Source organism: Pinus tabuliformis, chromosome 4_2 (assembly GCF_031772625.1).
Source record: "Pinus tabuliformis cultivar Carrire ecotype Pingquan chromosome 4_2, CPIR1, whole genome shotgun sequence".
NCBI classification, from domain to species: Eukaryota; Viridiplantae; Streptophyta; class Pinopsida; order Pinales; family Pinaceae; genus Pinus; species Pinus tabuliformis.
The window spans coordinates 972,958,195-972,972,962 of record NC_142304.1 but is presented as its reverse complement, the minus strand read 5'-3'; the positions used below and the strand labels follow the sequence as shown (position 1 = coordinate 972,972,962).

Here is a 14,768-nt window from a genome sequence, read left to right as displayed (position 1 = left end):
TTTTCTTTATATATATATTCTACAAAAAAATTATAATTTTTTTTCAAATTTTGTTTTTTTATTTTATTTAAAAACAAATTGTACTTTTTTTAATTTGTTTTTTATTGTATTTTTTTCTTTTATTTTTCTATTTTATTTTATTTTATATGATATGTAATTTCCTTTTTTTAAATGTTATTTTTTTATCCCTTTTAATTATTTATTTATTTATTTCTTTATTTATTTTAATGTAATTTTTCCTTTCTTCTTAAATGGCCAAGGGCCTTTGACGAAATCAGCGACAAAGAAACTCCAACTTCTCTGGCTAAAAGCCTTGATCGAATCGACAAGGAACTTGATGATTACTTGATGGCCATGAGCCTAGTTATCAGACAATGTGGTTATGAGACCACTGTAACGTACAAAGTTCGTACACCTGCAATAATCTTCAAAATACTTCAAAGATGTAAACATCCATAGTAGAACAAGTAATTGTATATTGTATAAAAGAATTGATGTGATATGAGATGATTACAATGAGGGTGAGGGCCTGCTTATATACCCTAAGCAGGTGCCCTTTCATAAATGGTTGTCTCTAAGACATGCCTCTTCATTACTAACTAAATAACTATTAGTTAATTAAGTATTATTTATTATTATTATATTTTATATTTACATTATTATTTTTATATGAATTATATTCATAACACTGCCTAGGTAGGAGTGGCTAACAAACAACCCTAATAGGTGTTCCTATCCCTTAGAGGGAAAGACATGTCCAAGATACATCCTTCAAGTGATAAGGGCCATGTGGATAATGATGAGGTGGATTGGGACACCGCAGTCTCAAGGCCAAATGCCATGGTGTTAAAACTGGCAACTAGGGCCAAACTCCACGTGGGTCACCTCATTATTGCAGCATATATTTTTCCTAGATTCCTCTTGTCGAGAGGTGTAGGATTGATCTAAAGATCATCCGATTCTGACAAGTATTTATGGAGATATGAATTTATTTGTATTTACTTGACAGATTGTCAAGGTCGGCCGGTAGTTAAATGTGTGGCACACATGCCCAATGAATCATATAAATACAAGAGAGATTGATTCATTTTCTCATCATCTCATCTCACTCATTCTTCTCTCTCTCTCCTTAGCTTTGGGTCATACAAGGAGCAGCTCACACGTGGGAAGAAAGAGGACACATTAGGGCAAGGAGGAGGAAGAAACTACTGAAGATCTCTTTGACCTGCGTTGACCAAGCATTGACTCATCAAGGGTGCGGTTTTAGTGTGGCTGCCTCTCCTAGGTAGGTCACAAATTTTGGCACAAAAATCGAAGCAATCCATCCTCAAGTTTGACCAGCGTTGACTGCCCTAGTTTTGGGCAGCATGTTGACTTCAGTCAACAGCAGTTTGACTGTGTTTTTGAGGCTGTTCAAGGGGTGTTTCTTCAGGCTGTTCAAGGGCTAGTTGACCAGAAATTGACTAAGCATATTGGAGGTCAATTTCAACTCGTTTGACCAAGTTTGACTTTGCTGATCTAGGGTTTGCTGCTGCTAATATAAAATTACAGAATTCTGATTTTGTACTACTTCTCTCTGTTGAACTATTGAAGATAAAAGAAGATTTGATCAAAGGGTTTCCCCGCATTAGGGTTTGTCCTTGGCTAGCCGCCACATCTTGTGTCTCTTGTCTTGGCTTGTTTTCTGTTGATCGTTTAATGTTCTATATGCACTTTACTTAATGTATATGTGATTGCTAATCTGTGGCTAATAAGAAGAAAAGAAGTAAACTGCTTTAAGCATAGAACATACCATAATTTAACACATGGGTTCAAGAGTGGTAATGATGAGGGATGTCCACATATTTGGGTGTATAGATATAAAAGGGAGCAATTGTGGTACATGAGTTACCCGGGCCTTTGTTTTTCCACCCTTCTTCATTTGTCTTTTGCCTTTCCTTGATTTTTCTTTTATATTATTGCTCGGGGCTCCAAGGGACGAGAGCATGTTGTGTATGATATAAGCAGTGATTACCCCTTTAAGGTGGGGCAATTCATGTTGGAATTTCTAAGTCTAACAGTTAGAAACTCTTCATGTACTTTCCGATTTATTTCTACCTACTTGTTCTGATTAATGAACAAGCTATTTACCATGTAAATACTGAAAATAAATACAAGTACATGCTCAACACACTACAGATCATCAACTGAAGGAGACAAAACAAGCACACAAGTGACACCGTTGTTTTTGGACTAATGTCCCCAGAAAAACCCAATGCGGGAAAACCGGTGCAGCTATCTGAGGGTTTTAATTATTAAGAAGTTTCAGAATACAATCTAGGTGCCAAAACCAGCTCATCCAACAGAGAAAAATCTCAGCAGTAGTACCTCTCCTTCGGAGACAGATGCTCCGGCTGAAACCCCGGATAAACACTCCGGCAGCTCCTCAACTTCAATCTACCCCACGAAAACCCTAGCGCCAGCCTCTAGGGACTACGTCAGCCCATTCTGGCCTAGCGTCACTCTGGATTGGCCTGCATCAGCCTCTGGAGGCACTGCGTCAGCCCTTAGAGCCTCTGTGTCACCCACGCTGGCTCTCTGAGGCACTACGCAGCTCTTGGTTGTCTCTGTGTGAGCCCTGCCTGGCTCTGCGTGAACCTCTCACTAGCTCTGCGTCCCTCTCTCCCGGCTACTGCGTTGATACTCCCATACTATCTCTGCCTCTTTGCTTCTGTATTCACTGCCCCTCAGCTGCAACTCTGATCACTCTCTCAACTTCCTCAGCAAACCCTGCCCCAGAAAGTCGAAATCTTGATCAACTCGGTGTGTTCTCCAATTGACCCTCAAGCCTCCTCTTACATTTTTTTCGTTGACAATTCAACGGCCAAAATTAAGTCCCTAATCAACGGCTAAGATTAACTTTGGCTTGATCCATGAATTTTGGACCCTTATAACACAGTTTTATATTAATTCACATTAATATTTTATTTTCCCTAAGTTTAGACATAGGGACTCCATTAAAAATATTAATTATTTAAATATCTCCCAAACTATTTAGAATCTTACCAAACCATTTCTGGGTATTGGAGATCTCATGTGCCTTAGTCTCTCCAACAATTTTCGTGGCTAGAGCACATCCGATGCTACCCCAAATCAACAGTTCATCGCCCACCAAGGGTTGGGACATCCATGGGTTCTTTAATGATGTAGGGGGCACTCATGGGGGGCCCAGGAAACAAAGTGATGACCATAACGATAAGGGGGTAGAGCTCATGTTTGGCTTTTTCCCATGCGCTATTTTTAATGTCCCGACCATCTTTTGCTTTTTGTGGTATTATTTCTTTTTGTATGTGGCCATGATATGCTTTTAATCTTTTTTTTAGTTGCATTAACCTTCGGGGCAACGTTTTAAACCCGACCGAGACATGTGGACAACGGGAGAGGGAGTACCAAAGCATTGTGGACCCAGAGAGGGAACATGATGAAAAAGGACATGTAATGTGCGGAGAGGAGTGAAAAGTATGAAACGGGAAAACGGGACCATGCTACCAAAATCGGGGTTTCCCAAGTAGTGCCCATTCTTAAGCTATAAGCGAATAGGGGATATCCCACAAGACTAGGGTTGAGGATTAACCCCCCATTTAAGGTGAGGGAACAAGACTATAGTCAAAACCCTTCCTCCTTCCAAGTCTCCCAATAATCCATACCCAAGTGTGCCCAAGGAAAAACAAGCATAAGCACCCGATTGCACAATGAAAGACCTACCCTTAAGATTATGTTACAAATAAAATATATATAAATAATATAAATATAAATAATAAGGATAATTGTAATAATGATTAGTTAATTAGTAATTAGTACTGAAGAGGCATGTCTAAATGGGACATGACCTTCCATGAAGAGGCATTCCCTAGTATATAAAGAGGCCCCTCACTCTCATTTGTAACATCATTCTTATTCATACATTTTAATATATACTCTTGCATCGTAAATTGAGATCTACATATTCCAAGTCTTCTGGAGTATTTAACTTGAAGAATGAACTTTGTTCGTTCCATTTGGTATCAAAGCCTTCAATGGGTGAGGGAAAATATGACTGGCTCAAGGAGCGGAGATCATCTGGCACAATATCAGCTACACTGGTAGATGTTAGGGGCTACTAGCTGCCAGCTGAAAACAAATCTAAGAGAAAAATGTTCTCCTACGGGGTCACCCACTGGTGGCGGGTAATAGGGCCATAGCCCAAAGTTGGGATTCTACTCTAAACACTACATGGAGATGTGAGATGTCATGATCACCTGACCTCAGTTTCATGATCATCTGAATTTTTTTTCATCTATGGTCAGAACATATGCACATTATATATAAAAAGTAGTATCCCAAACATTTTTATGCACAATTTTTATAAACAATTTCCCTCTAGTATAGCCCTATAAAGATATGCCATTTCCCCATTTTCCAAATATTTCAAGTGCTGTTTTCAAAACCTGTATCCTTCCAAAAGGCATAAACACACACATATAACCATTGTTTGTCCACTTCCTAAAGCTCGGGAAAGCTAATCTTAGTCTTCATTTCCATTGTAAAAGTATTTACCATTTCCCAGTTTCAGGCATTTTAGGTGCATGTATGCTATTTCAACTTTCAATTCCAAGAGACAAAGGATTGCTAACAACCATGTGGATAAAATTTTCATAGTCAACAAGAAGCCCTACAGTAGCAGATAGAATACAATACGGTAATATATAGTTGAAATAGCACACAGAACTAAGGGAATAAAACAATCGGGCATAATTTATGAGTGTAAACAGTCTAAGCTTTGATTCTCTCAAACATCATAAGACAGCTTAATATGCATGCAGGGAAATTTGTTGCTGATATCATGGGAATTTATGATAGAAATTATTATCATCAAACCAAACAAAAATATCAGAATTTGCAGGCTTCTACATAAATTTAATTTAGAATACATTTTGAAACACCTAAATTTATAGAAATCTTTGCAGTCTTTTCTATGAAGTCGATGGCATAATCCAATTTGAAGTGCCTGGAATTGCAGGTTGAAACTTCTTACCAATTGGTCTAGCTCATGTAAAGCTCTTAATCTCTTTGCCTAAATCTATCTCCACCTTATTTTTTATATTCCATTCTTTCATCCCTCATAATCAAAACAGAGGAGAGGAGGAGTTCAAGTTAGATTAATTTAATATCAAAGCAACAATCAATCAATGTCTACTTTTCATCAGTATAAATTAATGGATGCTGATCATAAAATATGTTTCATGCACATTTCATTCACAACAGGACAACAGAATAACTAGAGAAATCACTGCGTGAGTTTACAGCCAGAATCAACTGCTATCTGGTAGCATGAAAGGTAAGAGTGTGTAAAGACCCTCCTTGCATCACAACCAAAGGAAATACTTGATATAAACGACAACAATAACAAAATGTTAAAAGACACTCATATCCAATCCCCAAAGGAGCTGACAGCCAAAAAATGAGACACATGTCAATCAAAATGACATTTCAGACCAAATATAAAGTGCAGGATATTGCACCCTTAAAAAAAGTGTTTTGGAACAACAACAAATTTATATACAACACGTTAAAGTGTCTTACAAAGCAAAGTGCCTACATTTTTCGTTGATATTGCTTATCTACACGTCGGGCCATCTCCCGCTTTGCCTCCCTATCTTTCTCAACAAGCTGAAGTGCTGTAGCCGACCTTTCTGTTTCTGCTTCTAGATCTGCTTGTGATGAGATAATTCTTTCACGAATTTCCTCCTATTGACATTGCCAAATGCGTATCAATGAACTGAAAATATTTAACAGATGACAAAAAACTACACAGATACTCTTACTTGTGAAATTCATGTTAAATTCATTAGGATAACACACAACAATATAATCATTTTCTGCCGTAAAAACACAAACGAATTCCAATTAAGAAAATATAGATGCAAGAGAGTAGACTTTTCTATCAAAATTGAAGCCTTTTGCATACTTATGCTTATATTGACTGAGTTATTGCATGTAAGTTTCGTCACATGAATGAATACTCTGAGCCATCTTTAATTGTCAGAAATATATCCTTCCTACTTAAGGATGAGAGGGTGCAAGATTCTCAGTATGTTTAGTGTGTTTGACATATTTAATACATTTTCTAACACTAACAAGGATGCAACTTTAATTGAATCTTGACATAAAAGTCATGAATTTCAATCCATTCTGAGCTCAGATTGCTGTATCCAACATGCCTGGATCATCAAATTATCTAAACTAGCAGGAAACAAAACAATAATAGCAAATCTGGAATGTATTTATCTGCCAACCTAGTCATATAATTTAGCATCCTTTAACAGTTTGTCAAACACACTCTCGCAAGGAATAACAAAAATAAGTATCATTTCCCTTTTTAATCACTAATTGTGCACTCCACAATAGTGATGGTATCAAATACAATCAAAGACATTAAAGAAATTGCAACTTATGTGATACTCAGCAATTTTAATGTTGATTTTTTGTAGCACCGGGAGGTATTCCTGCATGCCAAGAGACTTCCCAAGTCCGCCAAAAGGAATTATAAAGATTGAAATAAAATTTTATTTTTAAAAGGTTCATGTAGGCTTCAAAAAGCCAAGTCAGCCACACCAGTGGAAGGAGGTGACCCTTGACTAAAAGGGCACCCATTTGACCAATATAAATACACATCAAAACATTCATTTTCACCGTGTAAGAAACAACAAAGATCTTATCTGAAGCAGTCGCACATGTGGACAGAGAGAGAGAAGACCGAAGTTGACTGCGTTGACCGAAGTTTGATTTCTGTGAAGTTGGACCATGTTTGACTGTTGATCAAATTAACTGCATCTCAGATCTAACCTCAGCATGTTGACTGCAGGCCAAGTTGACCTCAGGACCTTGACTGCAGGTCCAAACCTTTCTGTTGACCAGTATTGACCAATGTTGACCAGCACTGACTTCTCTGTTTTTGATGGTTTGACTGCAGTTACAAACTAGAATTTTTTACCAGGTTTGACTGGTATTTGGGCTTGAGAATTGGCACAGATTTCTAGACAATTTTTGTTGTAAACCTTGCTAAAGAATAAATTATCCTAAGAAGAAAAGTTTGCTAGGTTTTCCCAGGGTAAATCTGTGTCTCTTGTGTTTGGCTATCTCTTTATAATCTTACTGTTATCATTGCTCTACTGTTGAGACTTTCTATGTATGATTGCTTAATGATATAAGTGACATAAGATAACTTGGATGTAAATCATTGGAATTAATTATCAGATTAGGAGATCAGTTTCTATTATAAGAAAATTCAACATTGAATACATGCAAGCATCTCTGTTTTATCCAGAATATAATCCATTTGCATCTGTCCTTGACAAACCAGTCTTATGCCACCTAGTATCACTCCATACCCAGAGCTACTATGATCGATCAAGAAAAACAAACCTGAACTCTGAGTATTCTCTCACGTTCTAATTCAAATAGAGAACCTTCCACAACCCCTGTCCTAGGCATTAGCTGATCTTCAGCTACCTCTGGATCCAATTGGTCATTTTCAGCTTCCGAATCACTGCAGCAGGAATATATCAGTACTAGCAAGACGATATTAAAATAGTAAAAGAACAAGTTTCTATCAATAGGGACAAGTTACTTGAAACAAAACAGTTTTCAAAGACATAAACAGACAACCTGAGCCTTGCACACTTACTTTATATAGATATCAAGTTCAATGAATAACCAAAAGCAGTTGATGGAACTAGAATGATACATTAAATGATAAATCAAGGGTTCAGGAATCTGCAGGCCATCTACAAAGCGATTGAGGAAAATAAAGTGGGCATGAATATCAATGATTTAAAATATTGTTATTTCGTAAGTTTATTGTAAGTATACAATATTTTATATGCTTATTAATTAAATCTAAATATGGTTAGGGAATCATTATTTTAATTTATATGATAAAATGCATCTTAACTTATAGCTACTACTTACGTATTTTAATGTGATATGTATATTATGATTTTCTTTTATTTAAAAAATTATTAGTAATTTTATTAATAAAAAGAAAATTACAATATAACAACTTGAATTTTATTATTTTTATTACTTTTTACTTTTTATGGACAACATCTCCCCCTGGGGCTCCTCTATATTACTTTTAACTTTTTATCATTATTTAATTGAGTCGACAAGTAAATGTTTACAAATCCTTGAGTCTTAAAATTCAACATATTAATATAAATTCAAACTATTAAGTCGACATTGAAAAGTGATGACAAACTTTCTTACATTACATCTACATAACTCCCCTATATTGGGTTATAGAGCACCTCTCGGTGATCTGAAATGAGGCACTAAAGGCTTCTTGTCAAACTTACAAGAACCTCTCCCACTCCAAAGCTTATATATTCCCAAGATCTATGCTTATGATTGATAATTTGCGGAATTAAGTACTTGAAATAGAGGTATGCTTGTGTTTGTTTTTAGACTGTTCAAGTGCTTATGTACATTTGCTTATGCTGATGTAAAACACACATAACAGTAAATACAAGGCAGCAAATAAGCAAACACATGAGACAACAATATAATATGGAGTTCACCTTGATATCTTGGGCTACGTCTCCTTGAGCTCTAATCAACTCGATTTGGCTCTTTGGGATTATGGTAATGCTTCTTTTACAAGTTCCACACTCAACTCCATTGGTTTACAACTGAACCTATGGGTTTAGAATACCATCTTATCCCTGGTTGTCCATACTCTGCAGACAGATCTAGGCTTCTCTAGACTAGACTCCTTCAATTAGTGCTCTGAGCTGTCTTGAGCTCTAGCTTGCACCAACTCCCTCATAACTCTCTTAACTGTCTCTGGAACTCCTCCTTCTGTCTTCAGCACACTTTGGACATCAGCAATAGCTTGATCATTTGATGTCTTTGCTATTCTGCAACTTCACTACAGCATCATGGCTCTTAGAAGTCTGCGTTGAGCTCTCTGGCTCTGAGGCTCTGCCTCCAACCTCTGGTGGTTATGCCTCTGTCAAGCCTCCAACCTCTGGTGGCTCTTTCTGTCAAGCGCTCTGGCTCTGCACATCACTCAGCATTCTCTTACTCTTCCTAAGTATTCACTAAGCATCCCAATGGATTCCTCAGCATTTAAGCATCTTTGGGGCTTCTCTGAGCTTCTCCGAGCTTCCTCTGAGCATTACTCTGCCTAAGCCTCCGAGAATCCACTGCTCTCTGTGGTTTTTGTTTTCGCTCGGCCTCTGTGCCTTCCCCTGTCAACTGCGTTCTCTGTGTATTTAACACACATCAGTTACGCTTCTTCGAGCATGGAAATCCAATCGTTTTACCAAAGAATCCGTTTTCCAATTGAAATGAACCGGCGGGCACAGGCAACCCGGTCGTTTGGCCTTCCTATGCAGAAATCCCGAAAATAGCCATATAATGGAATACACAGGCAAATTGACGAAAAACACATCATGGAGCGTTTTGCCGGATTTCAAATTATATTCAATCGTGTTTATAATCCTATGGAGTCCGCACCTATCGCAATCACATTGCGTAATGCATAAAAACCCAATACACGGAAATACAAAGAAATAAATTGAGAAACAGATTAACCCAGATCTCAAAGAACAATAAACTCGCCACTATAATGTCGTCGGGTCCGCTCATCGCAATCGCATGTCGCATAGGCCCCGCTCTTTTGTATTATGGCACCCCGATTCACCGATCGCTGATCGTCGATCAGCGCTATCGGCGCATCGTACATTGGCGCAATCGCATATTGGCAAGTCACATGGTCACAGGTCTTGGTCCTTCAACCTTGCCGATTAGCGATCGCCGATTCAATCACAACCGTTGATCTGCCTTTTAATCCGACAGTTCGCACTGAACCTGAAACAGCAAACAGTCCACTCAATCTCCGTCGTTGATCCTGCTATCTCCAATCCAACGGTTAACAGCGTTTTCGAATGGCCTACTTGCGCGGAGATCACCCGCTCGAAAAAGCGGTTTTCTCTCTCCTGCTGCATGCTACGTGTCGGCCAATGTATGGAATCAGGTTCAACCCTTCCAATACCATTTACCGCCTGGAGCCTGCCCGAAATATCGTTTACTACCTTCCTCCCAGAACTCAAAAGGTTTTAGCTCAATTTCTATAAATTCTTCAAATCCGCTTGGCCGCTACTGCCCACGTGCCTTATCCGAATTTCAATGTAAAACGCGCTTTATAAAGGTTTAGTGCTTAACAAAGGTTTTTAGCGCTTAATGCTAATATTAGCCCTTAGGCCAAATTTAATAAGAAATGTCTCCTTTTCTAAGGATAATGGGCAAACTTCTTTTTGCGATAACTCCTTCATCCAGAGTCCATTTTCGCCCATTCAAATTGCAGTAGGTTCAGATTGAAAAGATCTACGCAATGAGACTATTCCCAAGAGCATCCTTTGACTTTCATTTTCCTCGGATTTACAAAGGATTTGTGCCATTTAGCACCTTTTGCCTCTTCTATGAAGTCTTTTTGACTTAGAGGTTTATCCAAGATCCATTTTGGATCACTCGGCGCACTAAAAGTTTCCCAAGTTGGAGAAAGACCTCCAAGCGTAATCAGTACCAGCTCTTTATCAGAGACAATTTCACCAACAATTGACAATTGATCCTTGATTTTTGATATCCTCGTGAAGTATGCTTAAATGCTCTCTCCTTGGTTCATCTTAATGTCCTTGAATTGATTCTTCAAAGCAAAGATTTGACTCAAGTTGTTCACTTGATACATTCCAATCAGCTTGTCATACATTTTCTTAGATTTCTTTAACTTAGAGACATAGGTGATGAGATGGTCCTCAAGAGAACCAAGGATAATCTTCATAGCCTTGACTTGTCCCTTCTTGAATTTGGCCTTGACAGCGACATTTGAATTTACTGGCAGTTTTGCTACCTCGCCTTCCACATATTCCAGTGCATCATGTTCTTCAAGAGTAATATCCAATCTTGTCTTCCATGGACCAAAATTCGAAGCATCATTCAGCTTCTCTTCATTCTTGAAGTAAGAAGAAAACATCTTGATCAAGTCAAACAAATTTCAACAACAAGTAATATCTTCAAAGGAGCAACAAGTAATATTGTACAGTGATACAAAACACTTAAGTGAGTTCATTCGATATTAGAAAGGTGGGCAACCCAACACAAAAACCTGTCAAGAGACAAGAAGAGAGGGCTATGGGACCAATGATGTCAAGGTCTACCGAATCTGATGGCTAGGGGCAAGGGCAAAAAACTAGGCACTAGCTCACTATCGAAGTCTTCTAGAACCATCAAGGAGCCTAGATACATGATTTGGATGGGATGTACAAGTGAGGGTTACTCCTAACATCTAAGGTCGAAAAAAGAAAACTCCAAATGGATCTCTACTTACTCTATATCTAGGATGTAGTTTGATGGGCAGGGCATGTTCTACACTCAATCCATTAGGAAATGATCTCTCTAATGATCTAAGTGTTAAACTATGCAACTAGGTTCAGCCTTCATAAATACGAAATGTACTCTTGATTCTTGTATACTATAAAAAGAAAGACAGATTATTATTATTTTTGTAGCATGGGTTTCTTTCTCAAGGTCAAATTATTTGTAGGTCAAGCACCCATTGAGTGCTTCTAGGGTTTATCATAGAGTCATGAAGTCAATTGAGTCACTGTCATATATGAAAGACCCCATTGGGCACTTTGTATGTAAGAAATTTTTTGTAAGTCAAAGTCATGTCTAAAGACCCTCCAAGATCAAGTCGGCCTCATGATGACAGTTCGAACTCCAAGGGAGGCCTATGTATAAGAACTACTCGACCTCATTTGAAGAGACATCCAAATTCCATCAAGGACAAGAAAAGGAGACCTAGAAGGAGCGAAGAAAAAGAGATTATAAGGAAGAAAAAGTCAAAGTTTTGGAAGCTTGTTTTTGGGCTACACATTCCACACGTGCGAAGGTTTTAGGGCACATATTGCAGCTACAAATCTGATGTTTCAGACCTCTAAAGAAGCCAAGTTTCTGTATCATATAGATCAAGTTTGCAAGTCGAGTAGACAAGGAAGAGAAGGCTATCCAAGCGAAGGAGAAAGGAGGAAAAATTCACCATTATTTCTCTCACACGTGCCAGCTAGGGTTTCTACAATAAAGGCCGAAAATTACAATCCTAAAGCAGCATCAGAAATTCTGAAGAAGACGCTGAAATCTGAAGTTTGGAGCAAGTTGACTTGGATTGACTTTGTGAAGGTTAATCTCATCAAAAGGAGAAGTTGAGTTGGTCTTGGAGGGGTCTTTGTCAAGGGTCTTAGGTTTTGTAATTCATCATTTGAAGATTCTATAAGAAGAGAAGAATTCTTGTGGATTTTCCTCTCAAGAGGAGAGGTTTTGGCCCTGGCTTGCAACCTACATTTTGTGTCCTCTTGTCTCATTGATCTTCATTGTTTGGTAGTTGTTTGATGATAAAAACATAATAATAATCAAGTAAAAGAAGAAGCTAATCAAGTTGAGTAAAAGAACATCACAAGCAGTTATCAAAGTAAGGGAAATCACCCTAATCTAGCTACCCCTAGATTTCTCAACACTGAGGACGTGTGGCTTGACGTACAAATCGACACCTCTAAACCGGCCTCCCCAAGGCAAAGGCTAAGGAGGAATCCAAGGTCTCACCATCCTACTGTCTGGTACACTTTGCAACTTTGTTTGTCCTTTGTCGCTCCAATCTGACTAATCAACAAGTATGGGATAATCAGTTTGATCACCCTAGGGTGGGGCATGGCATGCAAGACCTAAGATTCATGGTTGAAAATCCCCCCGATGAAGAAGGCTATGCATCTTTGATCTTGGTACTGGAAGAAAGTGGAGAGCGAGCCTCTTGAGTCCTTAGAAAAGCAATGATATTGTCCTCTAATCTCATAGTATAGAGGACATCAAAAAATCAGGGGCATCTCCATCTTCAGCTCTTAAAGGTGGCACACCTGGTAGATCCTATCAAATCGTGGTATGTGGTGATTTGACTTTATCTGGAGTTCATGGGAGATAACCCTACTAGACAAGGCATCAGGCCCTTTACAGTCATCAAGGACTTAAGCAAGGAGTCCCTTCACTTGTGTTTCATAGCCAAATCCAACATTCCTTTACATGCTCTCATCTGTGTCACCAAGATTTTGAAACTTCTTGTATATTTATTGTGTTTCCACCTTACCCAATATTCTCTCTTAGCTAGATATTTTGTCTTTAGCTAGATTTTTAAAACTTCATCTTTCTTTGCTTTTAATATTGATCCAAGAGTTACTTCCACAATCATACTTTTGTACTTATAATGGATGTCCTCTTTTGGTACAATCATACTTTTGTACTTATATTGGATGTCCTCTTTTGGTACCATTGACCTACCTTTGTGATCATTTCTTGGACATTAATAAAATTATATTATCCTATATTATCTACCTTTATGGTATAATTCACTTATGTCTTTATGGCATTCATGCAGCTTCTTGTACTAAATCTCCTTTTTTTTGGGGGGGGGAGGGGATTGTTGTGGGTGTGGGTGGGTTGTACCCTCCTTTTATTTGGCTATATTTGCTTGATGTAATATCTAGTCTATTTGACATATATTCATCTTTCAAGGACATTAATGTAATTTCAATTTCTTTTACACTGAAAATCATGACCATATGTTAAGTGGTGCAGCCTCCCATGTTCACGACAAGTATTGGAATAAATAACTATATGATGGACTTCACCTTCCCTCTAGGTCATTCATGTGCTTCAAACTGCAAATTCAGACTGCCACAAGGTTAACTGAAATGATCCAATAGATATGACTCATAATATCTAGCGGTTCAAGAAAAAAAATGATGCCTACATTTTTTCACAGTAGAGTCTTAGAAAAAAAACTAGAGCTTCCTACACTTTTTCACAGTAAAGTCTTAGCTACAAACTAGCCATGACCACAGAATAAACATAAAGCCAATCCAACGCAATGCAGCCTTCTGATCTGTCATAGCATGAATGCAGTCTGACAGTAACAGCCAGGGATGCCACATGACCAAAATGATCATTGTTTTCTGGAACATAATGTTGGTGGAATTGCTTCTATATTAAAAAAAAAACACAATTGCAATCACATCACCATCTTATATGATTAGCGTGGTACTTATGTGATAGAGAACAGCAGCAGTTTCAAAATAAAATAAAAAACTACGTTTCCTCCTAAGGCAAAATGGAAATTAAAACAAATGAGAAAGCAGGCAAACCTTAGCCCTGGTTTGGAAGGTAAGAAAGATGAGGCTATCTAGCATAATACTAATGACAAGTGCAGCATCACATTTTGTTTTCTGTTATTTCAGTGCTGATTACAGAGGTACACAGAAATTCGATTTGAAAAAGAGCACCTTGTTGAGTTAATATCTTGTGGAGCAGTGTCATAGACCCTTCTTGAAATATCACGGTCCTCAACATCCACATCAGTATCTTCATCACTACTATCAAAGTCGTCATCAAATGCACGCATCACAAACGGTTTTCCACTTCTCCCAAAGTCTGCCACTTTGGACAAGTCTCGACATGAAAAGCTGCAGAAATTTAGGCACAATTATCAAACAGGTAAGAGAAAGAAATCACCACCCTACCTAAAAATATATCTAGAAAAAACATGTCTTTAGAAATGAAAGCAGAAGTGTAAAAGCTGTCTCTATTATATATGAATTAATTTACATTCATCACCAAAGCATTGTTCTAAGGTGCAGTTCATAAGC

General features: G+C 38.0%; 1 protein-coding gene across 4 annotated transcripts in view; it reads right to left on the bottom strand.

Moving 5' to 3' along the window:
- The window catches only part of LOC149172872 (mRNA export factor GLE1-like), a 404,516-nt gene that overhangs the window by 356,919 nt on the left and 32,829 nt on the right, over positions 1-14,768 (bottom strand). For 3 of the 4 annotated variants that reach the window (XM_089424450.1, XM_089424449.1, XM_089424448.1), the window contains exons 3-5: positions 14,406-14,585; positions 7,444-7,567; positions 5,618-5,766 (exon numbers count right to left, since the gene is read on the bottom strand). In XM_089424450.1, coding sequence (XP_089280576.1) covers positions 5,618-5,766; positions 7,444-7,567; positions 14,406-14,585 — 453 coding nt within the window. The remainder of the gene's footprint in view (positions 1-5,617; positions 5,767-7,443; positions 7,568-14,405; positions 14,586-14,768) is intronic. The other variant, XM_089424451.1, reaches the window with a different exon arrangement.